A 24,243-nucleotide genomic window follows, 5' to 3' on the forward strand; every position below is an offset into this window, starting at 1 on the left:
TCTCATCTATTAACAGCTCCAATGCTGGTCATACAGTTGGTATTATTTTAGCCCAGTAATTGCCCTGACTCTGAATCAAGAAGGTACCTGACTCATGAACATATTGAGAATGATGTGCATAATGTCTACTAGATTCACCAAATATTATTCCATCCTATTCATGTGGCACCAAGCTCTTGCTGGTAGATTTTTGCTGGGTAAAAATATCAAGAGAAGTGGAGCAAATTAAGTCAGCTATGATCTAATTGAATGGCAGAATAGACCTTTATTATGGACCACACCAGAGCCCCCTCAAAAATATATTAAGATACACTGACGCTAACTTTTTTTGTTTTAAGAGATGTGTTTACCTTATTAGCTTTGAGCAGACCATTTGGCACCCGTCTCAACCTTCATTTAAAAAAAAGATAAAAACTCCTCTTCAAGACATAATATCACACTTTACTTCTCTTCCTCTGATCATTTCACCCAAAATCTTTTCATCAAGCTCAATTCAACATTACTCTAGCACTGGCTTTAATGATCTCCTCTCTGATCTCAACTATTTTCAAGAAATAGTAAAATGCTTAAGTTTTAAGCCTTCTCAACTGTCCAAGGGTAGCTCTCCACAACCTAACCCATGATTGTTCATTTCTCTTCAGTCCCTTTATTTCAAATTTCCAGCTTTTACCCTTAACACATTACCCATCAAACCCACATACAACTTACCTTAATTGCTTCTACTTCAGGTGCCGAAGGACCAGTCTTTTTCTTCTCTCCTGACAATCCTGCACCTGGTGTGAAACTTCAAAACAAAATACATAACCAGTCATTTAAGAGTTCCCTAAAATCTTCTCTGGACCTTTAAAGCCACAAAGTTTAAAAACCAGTGCAGTATCTGATCTTTTCATAAACTGATACATTTTACAGTGCTCCCTGTAATAGAGCATTACTTGAAACAGCTTCCCTCAGAAACAATATTGTGCTAGAAAGGCAGCACTTCGACCATGATTTAAAAAACCAGCAATTTGGAAAGCCTGACCTTTCCCTCCCCACACAAAAAATAAAGCCCTCTTCTTTATCAGGGCTGTTTTTTAATCTTAACTTTAAACCCCAGCCCATGTTTCTGAGGCAAGACATCAAGTCAAATTTAGTATCTGTATCTTACGTCTTTGTTTTCTTGGTAATATCCTTTGCAAGTTGCGCCCCACGTTTGCCTTTGAACATTCGATCCGCTTCCTGACGTTCCTGTGGCAATACATCACATCCAATTACAGTCGACTCTTTCCAGTCAAGTAGCATCTGCCCATAGCTCGAGGAATACAATGACATAATCTACACTATACTTTATTCTAGGGTGCACAAAAGGCGACAGGATCAGATTGGAATCCCAGGAATGTCCACTGCTTGCAACTATTTACAAAGGTGGGAGTAATTTCCAAGAAATCTTTGCTCAGTCATCAGGAAGATCAAACATGCTGTAGCTCACACTGAACATCCACCTGCCCTAAAAAATTACAAACATTGGTTGGACTCTAAAAAGGACTACGGGAAAAAGTAGGCGAGTGGATAAAACCGAAGTATAACATATCTTCACAGGAAGCAATCAGATGTCAAAGATCTAGCACAAGTAATTTAAGATAGAGAGCAGATTTTAAAGTCAGCACAATATAGAATTATTGTCTTATTATTCTGTCTGAAATGTCATGCAATGTTTTATTAAAGACACTGCACAAATGCAGGTTCCTGCTGTCAAGCTTAAAAAAATTAATATCCACTTTATTCTAAAAGCTATTGATCAGGATCTTGATTTATTTACTTAATGTGATTTTGGTAATTTCTAGGAATGAGGTATCTGCTTTAATATCTTAACACTCAGATGAAACTCTGGAAATAACATCGTGAGCCTAGCTAATTAAAGTCAGTCAACATAGCATAAAACCCAGCTACCTGGTATAGTTGGCTAAAGTGTGCCTTTCAATCCAAGTCACTAAATAAAAACAAAATAGTAGAGAAAAAAAACCTCTCCAGTCAAATTACAATGTGCACTTTTCATAGTAAAATACCTTGAGTAAGGTCCAAGCAGGTAACAATAGCAAATAATTTAAAATTGCAACATTGGCCTGAAAGTATTTTCAAGTAAAGAACACATAATAGTTCTATGATGGAAAAACAGTCCTCAATGATGCAACTATAGGGAAGATCAACAACTTATTAACAATATGAACTCTAGCAACAATCGGCATAGGTGTAATGATCAGAAGATCATAAGAAATAGTCAGAGGAGTAGGCTATTTGGCCCAGCGAGGCTGGACTACCAGTCAGTAGGATCACAGCGGATCCAACATCCTGCCATTTCCTTAAACCCTTCACCTACTGATCAAAAATCTCTCAGCCTTAATCATGACGTACTATCGGCCTTCCAACAGCCAGCACATAATAAAAGGAAAGCATATGTTCACAGATTTTGGAAAGATGTAAAAGCAGCATAGTTGTTGTGGTGGGTGATTTTAACTTCTCCTATATCGACTGGGATTCACTTCGTGCTTAGGGCTTTTACGGGACAGAATTCGTAAGGACCATTACCGTTCAAGAGTATTTCTTGACACAGTATGTAAACAGTCCAACCAGGGAAGGGGTTATACTGGACCTGGTTTTGGGAAATGAGCCCAGCCAGGTGAATGAAGTCTCAATGAGAGAGCATTTCAGGAGTAGTTACCATAATACCGAGAATTTTAAGATACTCATGGATAGGGATAATAGCAGTCTTCGGGTGAAGGTGTTAAATTGAAGGAAGTTGAAAAGTGTGGTGCTGGAAAAGCGCAGCAGGCCAGGCAGCATCCGAGGAGCAGGAGAATCGACGTTTCGGGCATAAGCCCTTCTTCCGGAATGGAGATGTGGCTGTGTTAGCGAGTCTATTTCAGGGCGTGGCTGAAGAGCTTCAGGGCAGAGGAGATGACCTGGGGGGTGCAGTGAGAGAGGGATTCACTGAGATCCTTGTCGAAGGAGGAGGAGAGCTTCTTCAAAGTAGGCATCCTTGCAAGAGGATTCGCAGTAGGTTAAGATCAACTAGGAGAAAGTGAGGACTGCCGATGTTGGAGACCAGAGTTGAAAAGTGTGGTGCTGGAAAAGCGCAGCAGGCCAGACAGTATCCGAGGAGCAGGAGAATCAACATTTCGGGCATAAGCCCTTCTTCAGGAATTGAGGACCTATGGGAGCATTTTAAACAGCAGTGTTTAAGAGTTTAGGAATGGCACATTCCTAAATGAAGGATAGGTATGGCAACCTTGAGATGACCTTGGTCAAAAAGTAAAAGGAAGCATATATATGGTTTAGGAGGATGGGAACTGATGATGCCCTTTAAGTATACAAGGAAAACAGGAAAAGACTTCAACAAGGAATTGGAAGGGCTAAAAGGGGTCAAGTAAAGTTGTTAGCAAACAGGATTAAAGAGAACCCTAAGGCTTTTTATACATATATAAAAAGCAAGAAGGTAGCCAGGGAAAGGGTTGGTCCAATCAAGGAGAAAGGAGGGAATCTATCTGTGAAGCCAGAAGAGGCTTCAAGGTAGAAACAGAGGGTGGTGGTGGAGGATTGTCTTTCAGATTGGAGGCTGTGACCGGTAGTGTGCCACAAGGATCAGTGCTGGGTCTACTGCTTTTCATCATTTATATAATGATTTGGATGTGAACAGAGAAGGTACAGTTGGTAAGGATGCAAATGACATGAAAATTGGAGGTGGAACGGACAACGAAGGTTTCCTCAGAGTATAATGGGATCTTGATCACATGGGCCAATGGGCTGAGGAGTGGCAGATGGAGTTTAGTTTAGATAAATGTGAGGTGCTGCATTTTGGAAAAGCAAATCAGAGCAGGACTTATACACTTAATTGTAAGATCCTGGGGAGTGCTGCTGAACAAAGTGCAAGTTCATAGCTCTTTGAAATTAGAGTCGCAGGTAGATAGGATAATGAAGATGGTGTTTGGTGTTTCCTTTATTGATCAGAGTACTGAGTACAGGAGTTGGAAGGTCATGTTGTGGCTGTACAGGACATTGATTAGGCCACTGCTGGAATATTTCATGCAGTTCTGGTCTCCTTCCACTCGGAGGGATGTTGTGAAACGTGAAAGGGTTGAGAAAAGATTTACAAGGATGTTGCCAGGGTTGGAGGATTTGAGCTATAGGGAGGGGTTGAATAGGTAGGGATTTTTTTCCCTGGAGCATTGGAAGCTGAGGGGTGACATTATAGAGGTTTACAAAATAACAAGTGGCATGGATAGGATAAATAGACAAGGTCTTTTCCCTAGGGTGGGGAGTCCAGTACTAGACGGCATAGGTTTACAGTGAGAAAGGAAAGATATAAAAGGGACCTAAGGGGCAACTTTATCACAGAGAAGGTGGTGCTTGTGTGGAATGAGCTGCCAGAGGAAGTGGAGGAGGCTCGTACAATTACAGCACTTAAAAGGCATCTGAATGGGTACATGAATAGGAAGGGTTTAGAGGGATATAGGCTAAAAGCTGGCAATTGGGCATGGATTAGAATCAGATATCTGGTCGGCATGGACGAGTTGGACCATGGGGTCTGTTTCCATGCTGTACATCTCTATGACTATGATGCTATGACTAGGTTGGTGAGGTACTAAACGAATACTTTGTATTCACCAAAGACAAAGAATTGGTGGAGGATGATTTCAGGGAAGGGACTGTCAAATCTCTAAGGAGGAGAAAGTGAGGTCTGCAGATGCTGGAGATCAGACCTGAAAATGTGTTGCTGGAAAAGCGCAGCAGGTCAGGCAGCATCCAAGGAACAGGAGATTCGACGTTTTGGGCATAAGCCCTTCTTCAGGAAGATTCCTGAAGAAGGACTTATTCCCGAAACGTCGAATCTCCTGCTCCTTGGATGCTGCCTGACCTGCTGCGCTTTTCCAGCAACACATTTTCAGTGTGCCAAATTTCTAAGCCAAGTTGCTATTAAAAAGGAAGAGTTGTTGTGTTTCTTAAAAAGGTTTAAGGTAGCTAGGTCCCCAGATTCTGATGGGACCTGTCCTAGAATATTGAGGGAGGCAAGCGAACAAATTGCTGGAACATAGAATACAGAGATGTTTATCAATCTAGCAACAGGCGAGGTCCCAGAGGACTGGAGAATAGCCATTGTATAAGAAGGGCACCAGGAATAATCCTGGAATTTAGAGATCTGTGAGTCTCATGTCAGTGTAGGGAAATTATTGGAAAAGACTCTCAGGGACAAGTTCTATATTTGGAAGCGATTGGACTTTTTGTTTTAATTCATTCACTGGATGACGGCGTCACTGGCTAGGCCAGCATTTATTGCTCATCCCGAATTCCCGAGAGGGCAGTTAAGAGTCAACCACATTGCTGTGTGCCTGTAGGCCACATGTAGGCCAGACCAGGTAAGGATGGTGGTTTCCTTCCCTAAACATCATTACTGAACTAGATGCATTTTTTCGACAATGGATTGATGGTTATCATTAGACTCTTCAATCCAGATTTTTTAAAAACTGAATTCAAATTCCACCATCTGCCATGGCAGGATTTGAACCTAGGTCCCTATTAGCGACAGACAGCATGATTTTGTGGGGGGTGGCCATGCCTCACTAACTTGATCAAGTTTTTTGAGGAGGTGACAAAGGTGACTGATAAGGGAAAAGTTGTTGATGTTGTCTATATAGACTTCAATAAAGCCTTTGACAAGGTCCGTCATGGCAGACCGGTACAAAAGGTGAGGTCACAGTGAGCTGGCACGATCGATACAGAACTGGCTTAGTCATAACAGACAGAGGGTAGTGGTGGAAAGATGCTTTTTGGAATGGAGGTTGTGACTCATGGTGCTCCACAGGGATAAGTGTTGGGACCTACATAAAGTGATCTACATAAATGATTTGGAGGAAAATATAGCTGATCTAATTAGTAAATTTGCAGACAATACAAAGATTGATGGAGTTGTGGATAGTGAGGAAGATTGTCACAGGACACAGCTGCATATAGATCAGTTGGAAGCAAAGGCAATAAAATGGTAGAGGGAGTTTAATTCAGAAAAATATGAGGTGATGCATTTTGGAACGTCTAGTATAGATGGAAATTATACAATGAATAGACAATAGACAATAGGTGCAGGAGTAGGCCATTCAGCCCTTCGAGCCTGCACCGCTATTCAATATGATCATGGCTGATCATTCCTAATTAGTATCCTCTTCCTGCCCTCTCCATAACCCTTGATTCCACTATCTTCTAGAGCTCTATCCAACTCTTTCTTAAATGAATCCAGAGACTGGGCCTCCACTGCCCTCTGGGGCAGAGCATTCCACACAGCCACCACTCTCTGGATGAAGAAGTTTCTCCTCATCTCTGTCCTAAATGGTAGAACCACTAGAGGAGTATTGATATGCAGAGGGATTGGGGTGTGCAGACTCACAGATCACTGATGGTGGCAGTGCAGGTAGATAAAGCACTAAAAATAGCTTCCCACATGCCTGCCTTCATTGGAAGTGGCACTGAGTAGTCAAGTTATGCTGCAGATTTTTTTGAATTTTAGTTAGGCCACATTTAAAATATTGGACATGGCATGGAAAGGGTGGAAAGTATGGGGCATTCTCCCAAAGTGGACAGGTTAATTACTAGTGGATACAGGTTCAAGGTACAGGGGGAGAAATTTAAAAGGGATATGAAAGACACATTTTTCACAAAGGGTGGTGAATGCCTATAACATGCTGCCAGAGACGGTGGTGGAAGCAGACACTATAGCAACACCTGGTTAATACATAAATAGGAAGGGAATAGAGGGATACAGATCCTTTTAGCGAAGACAGTTCTAGTATGGAAGGGCAAGATGTGTTGGCGCAGGCTTGGAGGGCTGAAGGCCTGTTGCAGTGTTGTATTGTTCTTTGGACAGAAAGACTCTATGCCCACAATTCTCTATGACAAGGCATTCCAAAGATTCACAACCTTCAGAAGGAATTCCTCCTCATCTCAGTCTTATTCTGACACCATTCCCTTTATTCCTAGACTCTCCTGTGAGGAGAAACATCCTCTCAGCCTTACCCTGTCAAGCTATTTACGTTTCAATAAGATCACCTCTTATTCTTTGAAAGTCCGTTTTAGTTTTCGATCTTAGAGACAATCTCTCCATACCAAGGATCATCCTAAAGAATTTTCTCTGAATTGCAAATGAAATGACATCTTTCTTTAAATAAGGGACCAAAACCGCTCCCCGTTATCTAGATGTGGTCTCACCAACACCAGGTACATTTGCAATAAGAGTTCCCTACTTTTAGATTCCAACCTCTTTTGAAAAAAGGCCTCCCTGATTATCTGTTGCACCAATGTGCTATATTTCTGTGTTGTGCCTAAGTAACCCCAAGTCCCTTTGTTTTGCAGATTGCTGCAGCTTTTCTTCATTTTAATAATATATTATGTTTTCCCTTCCAAAATGAACAATTACTCATTTTCTGATATGATAACCATCTGCCAATTTTTTGTCCACTTACTTAACCTATCAATGTATCTCAAAATTGCTTGTATCCCTTTTGCAAGTTCCCTTTCCACCTATATTTCTGTGGAGGTGGTTATCAATCCCTCTTTTTCTCTCACTAATGAGTAATTCTATTCTTTAACCCTGCTCAATATTTTACCTATTTTCGTGAAATCTACAAATTTGGCTACAGTACACTCACTTGTTTGATTCAAGTCATGATTATATATTATAAATAGCTGCAGTCTCAGCAACATTCCCTGTGGAGCCTAATACGTTGCCAACCTGAAGAAAAACATTTTATCCCCACTTCAGCGCACACATTGTTCAGTTCCATTCATCAACATTAAGGGTTTGGGCAACATTTTGAGACCATGCCCTATCTGCTACACCACGTATGAAAGGATCACGCTCTCTCTCTCTCCCCCATGTTTACAACTAGAGTTACAAACAGAGGAAGATATGTCTTAAGAAAGATCACTATAAAATGCAAAATGCCTGTCATATGATTGCATCATTTCAGTCATGACTTAGGCATTTTTTTCTGGCCTTTATAAAATGCAACACAGTCAAAAACCCCTCCTGCCCCAGTTATAATGTCTTCCGCCCTCTTCCATCAGGTAGAAAATAACTGCTTCTTACTGACTGTAAACAGACATCTCAAATGGTAATTCTGATCTTTCTCTGCATCCAGATTGAAGATCGTATGAGGAAAGGCTGAGGCACTTGGGGCTGTTTTCATTGGGGAAAAGAAGGTTTAGGGGTGACTTGATAGAGGTGTACAAGATGATTAGGGGTTTAGATAGGGTTGACCATGAGAACTTTTTTCCACGTTTGGAGTCAGCTATTACGAGGGGGCATAGCTTTAAATTAAGGGGTGGCAGATATAGGACAGATGTTAGGGGTAGATTCTTTACTCAGCAAGTCGTGAGTTCATGGAATGCCCTGCCAGTAGCAGTGGTGGACTCTCCCACTTTATGGGCATTTAAACAGGCATTGGATAGGCATATGGAGGAAAGTGGGCTAGTGTCAGTCAGGTGGGCTTGGATTTGAGGGCCAAAAGGCCTGTACCGCACTGTATTTTTCTATGTTCTATCTTGTCCTGTGGCTATAACACTGCACTTTGTTATGCTACCATGATGCAATTTGTATGGGACAATGTGCCTATAAAGCATGCAAAACAACACTTTTCACTGTACCTCAGTACATGTGACAATAAACCAAAATCAAAACATTGTACGCAAAGCTAATAATGTTGAATCAGATCAAGATCAAACCTGTGTAAAAGTCTGAAAAGTACTGGACCATACAATGGCATAATTAGGTCACTTCAAGTTAGGTTGGCTTAGTAAGCTAGGTGAACATAAATTTACATTAATGAAGAGGAGGTTTTGTGTGCGGACATCTAGGTTACTAAATATGGTATGGCAGTATTTATGATTTTGAACCAAACATCGCAGCAAATCAGGGGCTGGGGTGAATTTGAACAATACTACAGGTGGAATATTTGCAAATCTGGTGCCTTATCATAAGGAAGATGTGGAAGCAATGGAGCAGCACAGGTTCTCCGGGACACTACCTATCACAAAGGCAGATTAGAACAGGTAATCAAGAGTACAGAAACTTCTAACAAAACACAGGAATTAATTGATTTCACTTGTCACTGAGATTTCAATGAGGATAAAATTTAAGATTTAATTTTTTTTAAATTAAGGGAAATTGCAAAAGAATTCTGTTACACACATTATCATAATGTAGAGTACACTGAAGCAAACTCTTGCTGAATTAAATCCTTTATGAGATGAATTGGAAAGTGTTTAAAGGGAAGAGTACTCAAGAGAGGAATTAGGCTGGATAGGATATTAAGATTTAAGAGGAGAATGGAAATAAGATTGGGCAAGATTGGGGTGGGACAGTGGTTAGCACTGCTGCCTCACTGCGCCAGAAACCTGGGTTGAATTCCCACCTCAGGCAACTGTCTGTGTGGAGTTTGCATATTCTCGCTTTGTCTGTGTGGATTACCTCCGGTTTCCTCCCACAGTCCAAACATGTGCAGGTTAGGTGAATTGGCCGTGTTAGGTGAAGGGATAAATGTAGTGGAATGGGTCTGGGTGGGTTGCTTTTCGGAGGATCGGTGTGGACGTGTTGGGCCGAAGGGCCTGTTTCCACACTGTAAGTAATCTAATCTAAAAAAAAATAGTGGAGAGAAGAGTGGACTATAATGAATTTTCATTTTATAATTCTAATCTAGTGAATAAGGAAAAATCTCAAGGAAACTTTGCATTCAGGTATCAATTTTTTTCCATCCTTAAGATTTCAGAAGAGCCATAACTGCACACTTCAAGAAATGCACAAAACCAAAAACGAACAAGTTTCTTCCCTAAAAAAAGACAGAATATTCCATGGAAACAAAGATTTACAGCAGCAAACAATGCGACCAAAATGTGTTGCTGCAGTTGGTCTGAATCATACCTTCAGTTTCACTTTCTGGAAATCCAGGACTCTGACCTGTGGAACTTTATGGATCACATATAGACGATAATGCTTCTTGCTTGTTACTGGGTTCCTCAGGATGCTGTAAATTAACCATACTCATTATATAAACTCTTTGTATCTGTATCCACTACAATAAGGACTGATGCAGGATATCAGTTCAATTTGTCTATCTTCTCTCCACGTTAATTCCTCTCTCACCTTCTATACAACCAAAGCTTGCTTCCATATCTCTTTGCTTTTTAACTTATATACAGAAACTCCTTTTTTAAAGATTCTCATCCAGGATGAGATAGCAGGGGCAGCACGGTGGCTCAATGGTTAGCACTGCTGCCTCACGACACCAGGGACCTAGGTTCGATTCCAGCCTTGTACAACCGTCTGTAGGGAGTTTGCACATTCTCCCCAAGTCTGCACGGGTTTGCTCTGGGTGCTCCAGTTTCCTCCCACAGTCCAAAGATATGCAGGTCAGGTGAATTAGCAATGCTAAACTGCCCATAGTGTTATGTGCATGAGTCACAGGGAAATGGGTCTGGGTGGATTACTCTTCCGAGAGTTGGTGTGAACTTGTTGGGCCTGTTTCCACACTGTATAGAAACTAATCCACTTGGAAGTGCATGGTAAAATAAGAACTGAATCAGCATGGCTTCATCATGTCTGACAAATCTGTTAAATCTTTTGGAGGTGGTAATGAGCAAGTTGGACAAAGGAGAGCCAGTGGTCTGTATCTATTTCGATTTCCCGAAGGCCTCTGACAAGGTGCCACACAGGGGGCTGCTAAATAAGCTAAGGGCCCATGGGGCTAGGGGCAAGGTATTGCAGTGGACAGAGATTAACTGACTGGCAAGAAGGCAAAGATAAAGAGGGCAGCCCATGACTAGTACAGTTTCAAAGGGGTCTGTGTTGGGACCACACTATTCATGTCATGCATTAATGACTTGGACAAAGGAACTGAGGGAATTGTTGCCAAGTTTGCAGATGACACAAAGCTAGATGGAGGGACAAGTAGTGCTAAGGAAGTGAGGAGACTGCATAAAAACTTGGACAGGCTTGGATACAGGGCAAAGAAGTGGCAGATGAAATTCAATGTGGGAAAGTAAAAGGCTTTGCAGAAAGAAGTGGCATAGAAATCTAAAGGACTTGGGAGTACTAATTCAGGACTCTAAAAATTAACTTGCAGATTCCACTGGCAGTTAGGAAGATAAATGCAATGTTACCATTCATTTCAAGAGAGCTAGAATACAAGAGCAGGAATATATTGCTGAGGCCACATTTGGAATATTGTGAACAACTCTGGGCCCCATATCTCAGCTGGCAATGGACAAAGTCCAAAGAAGGTTTAAAAGAATGATCCTGGGAATGAAGGGCTTATTATAGGAGTTGTTGAGGACTCTAGGTCTGTACTTGATAGAGTTTAGAAGGATTATAGGGGAATCTGGTTGAAACCTGTAGAATACTGACTGTGGATGTGGAGACATTTCAACGAGTAGGAGAGATTAGGACTTGACAGCACAGCCTCAGCCTAAAGGGACAACACCTTGGAACTGGGTTGAGGAGGAATTTCTTCAACCAGAGAGGATTGTTAATCTGTGGAACTCACCGCCACAGATGGCTGTGGAGGCCAAGTCATTGAGTGTATTTCAGACAGGGATTGATAGACTTTTGATTGCTAAAGAAATCAAGGGTTTCAGGGAAAAGGCAGGCAAATGGGGTAAAGAAACATCAACCATGATCACATTGCGGAGCAGACTCAAATGACCTAATTCCGCTCCTATGTCTTATATTTCCAGTTGGTCTTCTTTCATATTTGAACTTTGCCTCCTTAATCTTTTAGTAATTCTTTGCCACCCATCTTCACAAAATTATATGCTTTTTCTTGAAGTCTGATATGACTCCTGATAAAAGTTTATAAGATTGTGAATGGCGTGAATAGAGTGGAAATTATAAGACTTTTTCCCAATGTAGAGGTGTCAATTATAAGGTGCGGAGGTGGGGAATATTTAAAAGAAATGTGCCAGACAGGTTTTACACACAAAGGGTGGTGAGTGTCTGGAATACACTGCTAGAAGAGGTGGTGGAAGCAGACACAATAACAGCATTCAAGATGCACCTGGAGGAATTTATGAATAAGAAGGGGAGAGAGAGATATGGACCCTCTAAGAGAAGACAGGTTTAGTACAGAGGGGCAAAATGTGTCAGCGCAGAGCTGTATTGTTCTTTGTTCAAACTATTTTTTAAGTATGGATGGTGTGTCCTTCAAATTTTTCCTTTCTTGTAATGTTCCTATTTTGCATATTCTAGAATATTCCCTCAAAAACCTGTCACCCCAACCCCAATGACCTTCTCTCAACCCTAAATTGCCACCTCACTTTACCATCCTTGTGTCCAAAAGGAGATGGTGCCATTGATATGCAGAAGACACAGCATTTTCAAACTGTAACTGGATACAACAATGGCGGGTGAACTATTTGGTGGCCATGCTGCCTCTGCTGTCAGCCCGGAGCAGCTAAAGGGGGAACCAGCCACTATTATCAGTGCAGCTGCCTATGACGCAAAGTGGCCCGAGTCGTGACCATAAACAGCAGCTGAGTAGCAACATCTCCAGATCTGCTCCTGAAAGAGGTATTCTGGTCTGAAACTCTGCACTCTGGCTGCGTCAGCAGTGGTGGTAGCTGAGGGGGTCAGGAAAATACTAAAAGGGAAGAATTTAGCCAAGTGGCAGAGATTCCTCTGTCTGTGAACGAGTGTCAGCCTTAAGTTTTGCATTCAAATCTTCATGTTTAACTAAAACTCATTAGCTTTTGTCTCATAGGAGTTAGGATGCTAGCTGCTGAGGTACACCTGACAGCCAGAAAACAACTTATAACAGAATACAAGACCAGAAGAAATAGCAACAGGAGTCGGCCACTCAGTCGCTCGAACCTGCTGGGCCATTCATGCCTGATACAATATCCCTCATATCCGTTTCCCTGCCCTTTCTCTGCAATCTTTGATTCCCTTACTGATCAAGAATTTATCTCTATACCAACTCACCAAACATCACCCTATCCAAAACCACCTTCCTACCCTATCCCTGTAACTCTAGCTAATCTACCTAACCTGCACACCCCAGACACTATGGCAATGTAGCATGGGCAGTCCACTTAACCTGCACATCTTTGCACTGTGGGAGAAAACTCCACACAGGTAGAGGGTGGAATCAAACCCACGTCCCTTGCGTTGTAAGGCAGCAGTGCTAGCCACTGAGTCACTGTCAAACCCCATAAGAACCACATATATTCTTCGAAATTCCTGAGAGTAGAATCCCAAACTGCTTAGCCTTTGCTTGTAAGATAATCCATCTACACCAGGGCATAAATTAATAACTTTGTAATGGGTTGGTGTAGAAAGCTGCAGTAAGAAAGATGCTGTGCAGGAACCACAGATGTTGACCAGACAGGATTCAATAAGAAGCTTAAAATGTGGTAGGACAGAATGCTCACTACGGAAGTACTATTATCTAGATATCAACATAACAGATGAACACATGGCTTACTTACATCATGTGAACAGAATTCTGTAGATCAAAGTGAACCAAGCAGATTTAGTTAATGGTTGTTTGTTCATCTTAAAATAAGCTATGCAAAGGACTCGGGTGGAAAGAACCATGATCAGAAGTGTGTAAAGTGTAACATTACCATCTACTGGCATTGTAGCATATGACAGTCTCAGAATTTCAGGACCAATCTGCCCTTCCATAGTTAAATTAGGGATCTGACACAACTGTATTAATGAGGTTTTGGGATCCTGGTAACTTCAGGATTTTTTGTTCTTGGTGCAAAAAACATTTTCTTTGTATTCATCTCAGCCAGTAGGAGCCAGTTTGATACAATTCTAACCACAGCAAGGTGATACTATTTTTCATTATTAGAGATTTTAACTTTCCAGTAACTTCAATCTTTATAAAATGATCCACTAAACACACCATTCTGAAACACAACCAAACAAGATACACTTAAAAGAGCAAAATGGATATTTGATTAGGGGAGGAACTGGGAGAAAGACATTATGTGGTGCAATTCCAGTTTATATGTGCCCATCATGACCAGATGTCTCCTGTTAGACAGCTTTTGCATTGTGACAAATAGCAAGTATATTAACAACCTCAGAAGCTATTTCAGACACAGCCCCGGCAAAAAGCTTAAACATAGTTATATGTAGGAGTCACCAGTAAAACAGATTAAAGAGAGAAAAACCTGTGACAGAATGCTGGCTTGCGCGGCTCCCATCAAGACCCAAACACATTCTCATAGAATGTATGTCAAACAAAATATCCACATGCCACGGGTAAATAAATGGCAGCAAGCCAACTCACCTCAGGAATGTAAGAGATTTGATGGTTGAAAGCGTATCTAGATCACCCTGTAGGGACAGAGAGAAGATGAGAAGAAACATTGATAAAATTCCCAAATGGATGGTAGAATGAGAGTTACATTTTGAGCTTATACTGCACAATTGAAAAACCCGTATTATATCCACCAGCTGTTACTCGTAAGGACAGGAAGGTATGCAGCATAGAGAAAGGGCCTTTGTGTGGCACAATGGTAGAGTCCTTACTCTTGGACCAAGAGACCCAGCTTCAAGTCCCACCTGCTCCAGAGGTGTGTAATAACATCTCTGAACAGATTAGTTAGAAAAGTAAGTTAAATAAAAAACATAGGGGTTCTTGTGACAGTGATAGTGACACTATCTCTGATCTAGGAGGCCTGGGTTCAAGTTCTACTTGCCCCACTTGAACATGTTGATTAGAAAATATCTTTCTGTGATACAAGTTACTGTCTGAGATATATAGAAATTATATTTTAGGGCACTCTTGTGGTGCAGTGGTAGCATCCGTACTCGTGGGCAGAGGGGCCAGGGTTGAAGCTACACCTACTCCAAAGGTGTGTAACAACATATATGATCAGATTGGCTAGAAAAATAGGTTAAATCTAAACAAAAAACAGCATAAAGAACCTGCTCCACTAAATTAGATAATGCTTTATCTTCATCTAAACTTCAGTTACCAAACTCAGTTCCATACTCCCCAATTTCCTTGCACAGCAAAACCTTACATGTCTCACAGCAGAAACTCTCAAGTGACTTCCAACCTTTCATGGGAGGATTCCAGATTCCCATCCTGAGTAAAGAGCTTCCTGACATCAAACTTCCTGGCTCTAATTTTAAAGGTTATGTCCCCTTCATATGGACTCTCCAACTAAGGGAATAATTTCTCGTCATAATCCTTTAATCATCTACAGCATCTCAGTTAGATCGCATTTTAATTTTCTGTAAGTGGAAATATAAACTTGATCTATGAAACCTGCTCTCCTGAAGTTTTGCCCCAGTATTACACAAGTTGTCCTGGTGCAACGCAATAGCTGTATTCCTCTGCAACCTGACGCTATTGAAAATCATATTATGGAAAAAATGTAAAAAATCATTAATAGACTGTTTTGCACATCTTTTCATACATATATTTATTTATATATGTGCCATTGGTTATCTGATCCATTCAAATTTTCCAATGGAACTACCATGAGAATTTCTCCAATCAGTGGATGCAAAATTGTAGAAAAATTTTAATCCAAGTTTAAAGGAACAAAATAAATATGCATTTACATAAGTCACTTAATAATCTTTGGCATTCCAAAGGAGTATTTACAGGTGTAGTTTGGTAAAACCAGTTTCCTCACGGCAAGTTTTTACACATAGCAAAGTAATAATGAGCATCTGGATTTGTGTTTGAGGAGCGAAGTATGAGCCATAACCAAAGTGGCCCTTCCCTACTTCAAATGGATCTTTAACAGTGAGAACCAGAAGCCCCATTGAACATCTAATCCAAAATATTGCATAACTGACACCAGACCATTCCCTGAGAAATATACAGCCTAGATTCTTCATCAAGGTCTCTGGAGTGGGACTTGAACCAACAATGTTCTAATTGGAGCGCCACCATCATGCCTGCCAGACCAGCAGTGGAACGCTCCATTATCTGAGTGGACCTTTCAAATGCATCAAGAAACATGAGATTGTCAAGGATGCGGCAGAGTAATTCAGAACAGGGGAGACTGAGTATTGTTGCATATTGTTGACACCATTCGTGTTAATCACATTTCAAAAACATGTGCAACTTACCAGCTCCTGTAAATTGTTGTTGGTGAGTACCAACTCCCGCAGATTGGGCAACGCCTGCTCGAGACCTTCACCTATCCGACTGAAGCAAAGACTGAATTTAAAAACTGTTCAACACCCTTCCACGTCGCCTTTTAAAAATCCTTCTGCTAACACTTTGCACAGTACTTCAACATTGTTGAAAAAGACATTGACTTGATATAGTCTCAAAATTGTAAAGCATTCCTGGATTTTTTTGAAGTATCCTATGCTCTAATGCGATACAGCCGACAGATGTTAAACAGTCAACTGCAAAGTTTCTTACAGACTGCTTATTCAGACATCAATAGCAAGACTCGTTTAGCAGGTTTGCCTTCACTAAAACCAATATTCCACCCTCCAGAAACAAACTTTACAAAACTCAATATTCCTCGCAAAAGTCTGAAAAAGCAAGGTAAGGGATTTTTGTTGATTCAGCAATTGTGACTAGGAGGTACTAGAATATTCAGCCTTGGGGGCTGAGGGTGCATTATCTGGGAGCTCTGGGGACAGCAGGAAGGCCAAAAAGCACAGAAAGTTTGGGACATGGAATTAGGAATGCAGAAAGGCACGAAATGATAGATGCAGGTTTAGTTATAACATTTAAAGGACATTTAGATAAGTACACGATTAAGAAATGTTTGGAAAATTATAAGCTCATGAAGGTGGGACTAGTTTAGTTTGGGATTATGATCTTCACAGGCTGGTTGGACTAAAACGTCTGCTTCCACACTGTATGACTCTATGAGATGCACATCTAGCAGGGTGAAGAGAAAAGATTTTTTAAAAAACAGCAAAAATGGAAGTGATTGCTCTGGTCTGGAACCACAGCCAAAACAGGTACACAAATAACTTGGTAAGAGTTCAAATTATGGAGGTCTGGTTACACTAGTAAATGGGAAACAGGACATGGATGGCGATAGTAAAAAAGCATCAGGTATTAAGGTTTGTGGTCCTGTGATGGGATAATGATGCTTTTGGAAATCAGCATGAAACAAGTTGTAGCCATTTTTAAAATAATCTTATTTGCATTGCTGCAAGGTGGTTTGAAACATGAGTTGGCATTTTGGTTTTAATAATGAAAAATTTGACAAATTTTGAAATCTCAATTGTGCATCAGTTTCTTTTAGCTTCTTACAATGCTAAATCATCTACCTCAATATAAAAGATTAGAACAATTTCAACCAGTTATTGTATAAAGTAATAAAAATATTGAAGGTAGAAGACAGATGATGGTGATAGAGGGTTGCCTTTCAGACTGGAGAAGTGACCAATGGTGTGCCACAAGGATCAGTGCTGGATCCATTGCTTTTTGTCATTTATGTAAATCATTGGGATGTGAACATATGAGGTATAGTTAAGTTTGCAGGTGACACCAAAATTGGAGATGTTTTGGAAAGCGAAGGAGGTTACCTCAGAGTACAATTGGATCTTGATCAGATGGGCCAAAAGGCCGAGGGATAGAAGATGGAGTTTAATTTAGATAAGTGTGAGGTGCTGTATTTTGGAAAGGCAAATTACAGCAGGGGTTATACACTAAATGGTAAGGTCCCAGGGAGCGTTCCTAAACAAAAAGACCTTGGAGTGCAGGTTCGTAGTTCCTTGAAAATGGAGTCGCAGGTAGTGAAGGCAGCATTTGGTATGCTTTCCTTTACTGACCAGAGCATCGGAGTTGGGAGGTCATGTAGCTGCTATACAGGACATTGGTTATGCCATTTTTGGAATATTGTGTGCAATTCTGCTCTTCCTTCTATAGGAAGAATGTTGTGAAACGTGAAAGGGTTGAGAAACGATTTACATAGATGTTGCCAGGGTTGGAGGGTTTGAGCTATAGGGAGAGGCTGAATAAGCTGGGACTGTTTTCCCTGGAACAGAGGCTGAGGGGTGACCTTATACAGGTTTGTAAAATCATGAGGGGCGTGGATAGGATAATTAAACAAAGTATTTTCCCTGGGGTAGAGGGCATAGGTTTTGGGTGAAAGGGAAAAAAGATTTAAAAGGAATCTAAAGGGCAACTTTTTCAGATAAATGGTGGTGCATGCATGGAATGAGCTGCCAGAGGAAGTGGTGGAGGCTGGTACAATTACAGCATTTAAAAGACATCTGGATGGGTACATGAATAGGAAAGGTTTAGAGGGATGTGGTCAAGTGCTGGCACATGAGACTAGATTAGGTTAGGATATCTGGTCAGAATGGAGGAGTTGAACTGAAGGCTCTTTCTCAGTGCTGTACATTTCTGTGCTTCCATGCAATTTTTTTGGGGGGGTGGGGGGAGGTTCAGCCTTTCAAGCTGATTTATTCCTCAGTTTGGTTGGTTTAACCAATACATATCATGGGTAGTTATGAATAAACATTTCAGTGACATTTATACAGTTTGCTTCCATGTGCAGTTGAAGTAAGGAATACCCACATTTGAATGTGTGGAGTAACCCCTAACAGAAGTGAGCATTTACAAATTAGTGATCTGGTTTAGAACTTGCACAATTGATTGGAGATACGAGGAAGTTACCTAACAGGTAGTATGTGATTATTGCTGCCTTTCAAGGATCTGTGCTGGGGCTACAGTGGGTCACAGTATGCTGGGTGGCATTGTATGCATAACATTACAAAGTATAGAGTCATAAAGATGCACAGCACAGAACTGTTTCGGTCCAACTCATCCACATTGAATCCTACGCACAGTACAGGCCCATCGGCCCTCAATTTTGTGAGCACCTTTTATCCTGTTCTAAGATCAAACTAATCATCATACCTTTTTTTTAAAACTGTCATTCATATTCCTATCCAAGTGTTGCTTAAATGTTCCTAATGTATCTTACTCGACTACCACTGCTGGCAGTGCATTCCACACACCCACCACTCTCACTAAAGAACGTAACTCTGACATCTCCCTGACACTTTCCTCTAATCACCTGAAAATTATGCCCCTCGTGATAGCCATTTCTGCCCTGGGAAAAAAAGTCTCTGGCTATCCATTCTATCTATGCCTCTCATCTTGTACACTTCCATCAAGTCCCCTCTCATCCTTCTTTCAGTAAATGGACAAAACTGTGGAAGGTCTTATTTAATACAAGCAAGTGTTGAGTTATCTACATTAGATGTTAAAAAGGGTAGATGAGTATTTTTTAAATGATGAAAGAGTTGAAATAATGATGTCCCTTAACGCTGTCTACAATCATTGTGTGGCAGCATCTGTGAAGAAAAATCAGTGATAATGTCCCTTTAGATGAAGAGTCACCATAGCTGAAACATTAATTCACATTTCTCTTCACGGACGCTGTCAGACATGCTGAGCTTTTCCAGCAACTTCTGTGTTGTTTCTGATTTACAACATCAGCAATTCTTTCAGTTTTTATTTCACAACCATCAGGCACTCGCCGACAGTCACTTTACAGTTTGAGAATCTGCAAGGCTGAGAGATCTGCTTTGGGATCCTCTCTCCCTTACCAGATACGGTTGTTGTTCAGCAGCAAACTCTTCAACCTCCGCAATAACGGGAAACCATCCAGTTTACGGATTTCATTGTCAGAGAAGTCAATACAGTCAAACTGATCCAGAGTCGCCCCCAGATTCTCCACAACTGGAATCTTGTAACCTACAAAACAAACACAGCGAGAGCCATCAACGGCTCGACAGCTTGAGAGACTGAGGGTAGGGTAGGGGCAAGAGAGGAAGGGTAGGGGGTAAGTGGGGAAGGTGTGGGGGGGGAAGAGGGGAAGGTGTGGGGGGGTAAATGGGGAAGGTGTGGGGGGGGTAAGTGGGGAAGGTGTGGGGGGTAAGTGGGGAAGGTGTGGGGGGGGTAAGTGGGAAAGGTGTGGGGGGGTAAGTGGGGAAGGTGTGGGGGGGGTAAGTGGGGAAGGTGTGGGGGGGGTAAGTGGGAAAGGTGGGGGGGAAGAGGGGAAGGTGTGGGGGGGGTAAGTGGGAAAGGTGTGGGGGGGGTAAGTGGGAAAGGTGTGGGGGGGTAAGTGGGGAAGGTGTGGGGGGGTAAGTGGGGAAGGTGTGGGGGGGGTAAGTGGGGAAGGTGTGGGGGGGGTAAGTGGGAAAGGTGTGGGGGGGGTAAGTGGGAAAGGTGTGGGGGGGTAAATGGGGAAGGTGTGGGGGGGGTAAGTGGGAAAGGTGTGGGGGGGTAAGTGGGGAAGGTGTGGGGGGGGTAAGTGGGGAAGGTGTGGGGGGGGTAAGTGGGGAAGGTGTGGGGGGGGTAAGTGGGGAAGGTGTGGGGGGGTAAGTGGGGAAGGTGTGGGGGGGTAAATGGGGAAGGTGTGGGGGGGGTAAGTGGGGAAGGTGTGGGGGGGTAAGTGGGGAAGGTGTGGGGGGGGTAAGTGGGGAAGGTGTGGGGGGGGTAAGTGGGGAAGGTGTGGGGGGGTAAGTGGGGAAGGTGTGGGGGGGGTAAGTGGGGAAGGTGTGGGGGGTAAATGGGGAAGGTGTGGGGGGGGTAAGTGGGGAAGGTGTGGGGGGGGTAAGTGGGGAAGGTGTGGGAGGGGTAAGTGGGGAAGGTGTGGGGGGGGTAAGTGGGGAAGGTGTGGGGGGGGTAAGTGGGGAAGGTGTGGGGGGGGTAAGTGGGGAAGGTGTGGGGGGTAAATGGGGAAGGTGTGGGGGGGGTAAGTGGGGAAGGTGTGGGAGGGGTAAGTGGGGAAGGTGTGGGGGGGGTAAGTGAGGGAGTGGAGACGATGGAAATGGGGGCAAAGTAGAGGCGGGAAAAGGGTGAACTGGGGAGGGCAAGGCGAACTTCGCTTTTGAGGTCCGGCCCCAGCCAGGCCTGACGATCCTCCGGGTTTCTCCGGCACTTTCTTACCGCGAAGATCGAGCTCTCGGTCCCGCACCGGGTTTGTGTATTGAGCGGCCAACTCAATAAGCTCCGCCGTCAGCTTCACCATGATGGTCCTCACTCCCACACTGCTCCGCGGCCCGGGTGCTGCCCTCACTCCCACACTGCTCCGCGGCCCGAGTGCTGCCCTCACTCCCACACTGCTCCGCGGCCCGAGTGCTGCCCTCACTCCCACACTGCTCCGCGGCCCGAGTGCTGCCCTCACTCCCACACTGCTCCGCGGCCCGAGTGCTGCCCTCACTCCCACACTGCTCCGCGGCCCGGGTGCTGCCCTCACTCCCACACTGCTCCGCGGCCCGGGTGCTGCCCTCACTCCCACACTGCTCCGCGGCCCGAGTGCTGCCCTCACTCCCACACTGCTCCGCGGCCCGAGTGCTGCCCTCACTCCCACACTGCTCCGCGGCCCGGGTGCTGCCCTCACTCCCACACTGCTCCGCGGCCCGGGTGCTGCCCTCACTCCCACACTGCTCCGCGGCCCGAGTGCTGCCCTCACTCCCACACTGCTCCGCGGCCCGAGTGCTGCCCTCACTCCCACACTGCTCCACGGCCCGGGTGCTGCCCTCACTCCCACACTGCTCCACAGCCCGGGTGCTGCCCTCACTCCCACACTGCTCCGCGGCCCGGGTGCTGCCCTCACTCCCACACTGCTCCGCGGCCCGAGTGCTGCCCTCACTCCCACACTGCTCCACAGCCCGGGTGCTGCCCTCACTCCCACACTGCTCCGCGGCCCGAGTGCTGCCCTCACTCCCACACTGCTCCGCGGCCTGGGTACTGCCCTCACTCCCACACTGCTCCGCGGCCCGAGTGCTGCCCTCACTCCCACACTGCTCCGCGGCCCGAGTGCTGCCCTCACTCCCACACTGCTCCGCGGCCCGAGTGCTGCCCTCACTCCCACACTGCTCCGCGGCCTGGGTACTGCCCTCACTCCCACACTGCTCCGCAGCCCGGGTGCTGCCCTCACTCCCACACTGCTCCGCGGCCCGAGTGCTGCCCTCACTCCCACACTGCTCCGCGGCCTGGGTACTGCCCTCACTCCCACACTGCTCCGCGGCCCGAGTGCTGCCCTCACTCCCACACTGCTCCGCGGCCTGGGAGACAATGATCAGAGATGTGGTCCGAACGGTCCCGGGGAAACAGCCCCAGCCTGTTCAGCCTCTCCCTACAGCTCAAATCCTCCAACCCTGGCAATAGGAGACAGTGAGGTCTGCAGATGCTGGAGATCAGACCTGAAAATGTGTTGCTGGAAAAGCGCAGCAGGTCAGGCAGCATCCAAGGAGCAGGAGAAGGGCTCATGCCCGAAACGTTGATTCTCCTGCTCCTTGGATGCTGTCTGACCTGCTGCGCTTTTCCAGCAACATATTTTTCAGCTCTGGCAACATCCTTGTATGTCTTTTCTGAACCCTTTCAAGTTTCGCATTTTCAAGATGTCACCTACAGTCTATATCGTCCATATCCTTTTCTACAGTAAATACTGATGCAAAATATTCATTTATTATCTCCCCCACTTTCTGTGGCTCCACACAAGAGCCGCCTTGCTGATCTTTGAGGGGCCCTATTCTCTCCCTAGTTACCCTTTTGTCATTAATATATTTGTAAAAACATTCTCTTTAATTCTATTTGCCAAAGCTATCTCATGTCCCCATTTTGCCCTCCTAATTTCCCTCTTAATTATACTCCTACTGCCTTTATACTCTTCTAAGGATTCAATCGATCTATCCTGTCTATACCTGACATATGGTTCCTTCTTTTTCGAACCAATCTTTCTGATAGGAAGGAGACCAGAATTGCACACAATATTCCAACAGTGGCCTAACCAATGTCCTGTACAGCCGCAACATGACCTCCCAACTCTTGTACTCAATACTCTGACCAATAAAAGAAAGCATACCAAACGCCTTCTTCACTATCCTATCTAGCTGCGACTCCACTTTCAAGGAGCTATGAACCTGCACTCCGAGGTCTCTTTGTTCAGCAACACTCCCTAGGACCTTACCATTAAGTGTATAAATCCTGCTAAGATTTGCTTTCTCAAAATGCAGCACCTCACATTTATCTGAATTAAACTCCATCTACCACTTCTCAGCCCATTGGCCCATCTGGTCCAGATCCTGTTGTAATCTGAGGTAACCCTCTTCGCTGTCCACTACACCTCCAATTTTGGTGTCATCTGCAAACTTACTAACTGTACCTCTTATGCTCGCATCCAAATCATTTATATAAATGACAAAGAGTAGGGGACCCAGCACCGATCCTTGTGGCACTCCACTGGTCACAGGCCTCCAATCTGAAAAACAACCCTCCACCACCACCCTCTGTCTTCTACCTTTGAGATAGTTCTGTATCCAAATGGCTAGTTCTCCCTGTATTCCGTGAGATCTAACCTTGCTAACCAGTCTCCCATGGGGAGCCCTGTCAAACACCTTACTGAAGTCCATATAGATCACATCTACTGCTCTGCCCTCATCAATCCTCTTTGTTACTTCTTCAAAAAACTCAATCAAGTTAGTGAGACATGATTTCCCACGCACAAAGCCATGCTGACTATCACTAATCGGTCCTTGTCTTTCCAAATGCATGTGCATCCTGGCCCTCAGGAATCCCTCCAACAACTTGCCCACCACCGACGTCAGGCTCATTGATCTATAGTTCCCTGGCTTGTCCTTACCATCTTTCTTAAACAGTGGCACCACGTTAGCCAACCTCCAGTCTACTGGCACCTCACCTGTGACTATCAATGATACAAATATCTCAGCAAGGGGCCCAGCATTCACTTCCCTAACTGCCCACACCTGATCAGGTCCTGGGGATTTATCCACCTTTATGCGTTTCAAGACATCCAGCACTTCCTCTGTAATCTGGACATTTTGCAAGATGTCACCATCTATTTCCCTACAGTCTATATCTTCCATATTCTTTTCCACAGTAAATACTGATGCAAAATACTCATTTCGTATCTCCCCCATTTTTTCTGCAGCTCCACGCAAAGGCCGCCTTGCTGATCTTTGAGGGGTCCCTATTCTCTCCGAGGTATCCTTTTGTCCTTAATGTATTTCTAAAAAAAACCTTTGAATTCTGATTAATTCTATTTGCCAAAGCTATCTCATGTCCCCTTTTTTGCCATCCTGATTTCCCTTTTAAGTATACTTCAATTGCATTTATACACGTCGAAGGATTCACTCGATCTATCCTATCTATACCTGACATATACTTCCATCTCTTTCTTAACCAAACTCTCAATTTCTTTAGTCATCCAGCATTCCCTATACCTACCAGCCTTCCCTTTCAC

General features: G+C 43.8%; 1 protein-coding gene across 1 annotated transcript in view; it reads right to left on the reverse strand.

The window, feature by feature from the left end:
- snrpa1 (small nuclear ribonucleoprotein polypeptide A') overlaps positions 1 to 21,055 on the reverse strand; it is a 34,337-nt gene extending 13,282 nt beyond the window's left edge. Inside the window, exons 1-7 of the mRNA XM_060853039.1 lie at positions 20,925 to 21,055; positions 19,580 to 19,727; positions 16,118 to 16,196; positions 14,316 to 14,362; positions 9,941 to 10,043; positions 1,148 to 1,227; positions 709 to 784 (exon numbers count right to left, since the gene is read on the reverse strand). Of these exons, the coding sequence (XP_060709022.1) occupies positions 709 to 784; positions 1,148 to 1,227; positions 9,941 to 10,043; positions 14,316 to 14,362; positions 16,118 to 16,196; positions 19,580 to 19,727; positions 20,925 to 21,006 (615 nt within the window). The 5' untranslated portion in view covers positions 21,007 to 21,055. The remainder of the gene's footprint in view (positions 1 to 708; positions 785 to 1,147; positions 1,228 to 9,940; positions 10,044 to 14,315; positions 14,363 to 16,117; positions 16,197 to 19,579; positions 19,728 to 20,924) is intronic.
- Between the last annotated feature and the right edge of the window lie 3,188 nt (positions 21,056 to 24,243).

Source organism: Hemiscyllium ocellatum, chromosome 39, assembly GCF_020745735.1.
Source record: "Hemiscyllium ocellatum isolate sHemOce1 chromosome 39, sHemOce1.pat.X.cur, whole genome shotgun sequence".
NCBI lineage: Eukaryota > Metazoa > Chordata > Chondrichthyes > Orectolobiformes > Hemiscylliidae > Hemiscyllium > Hemiscyllium ocellatum.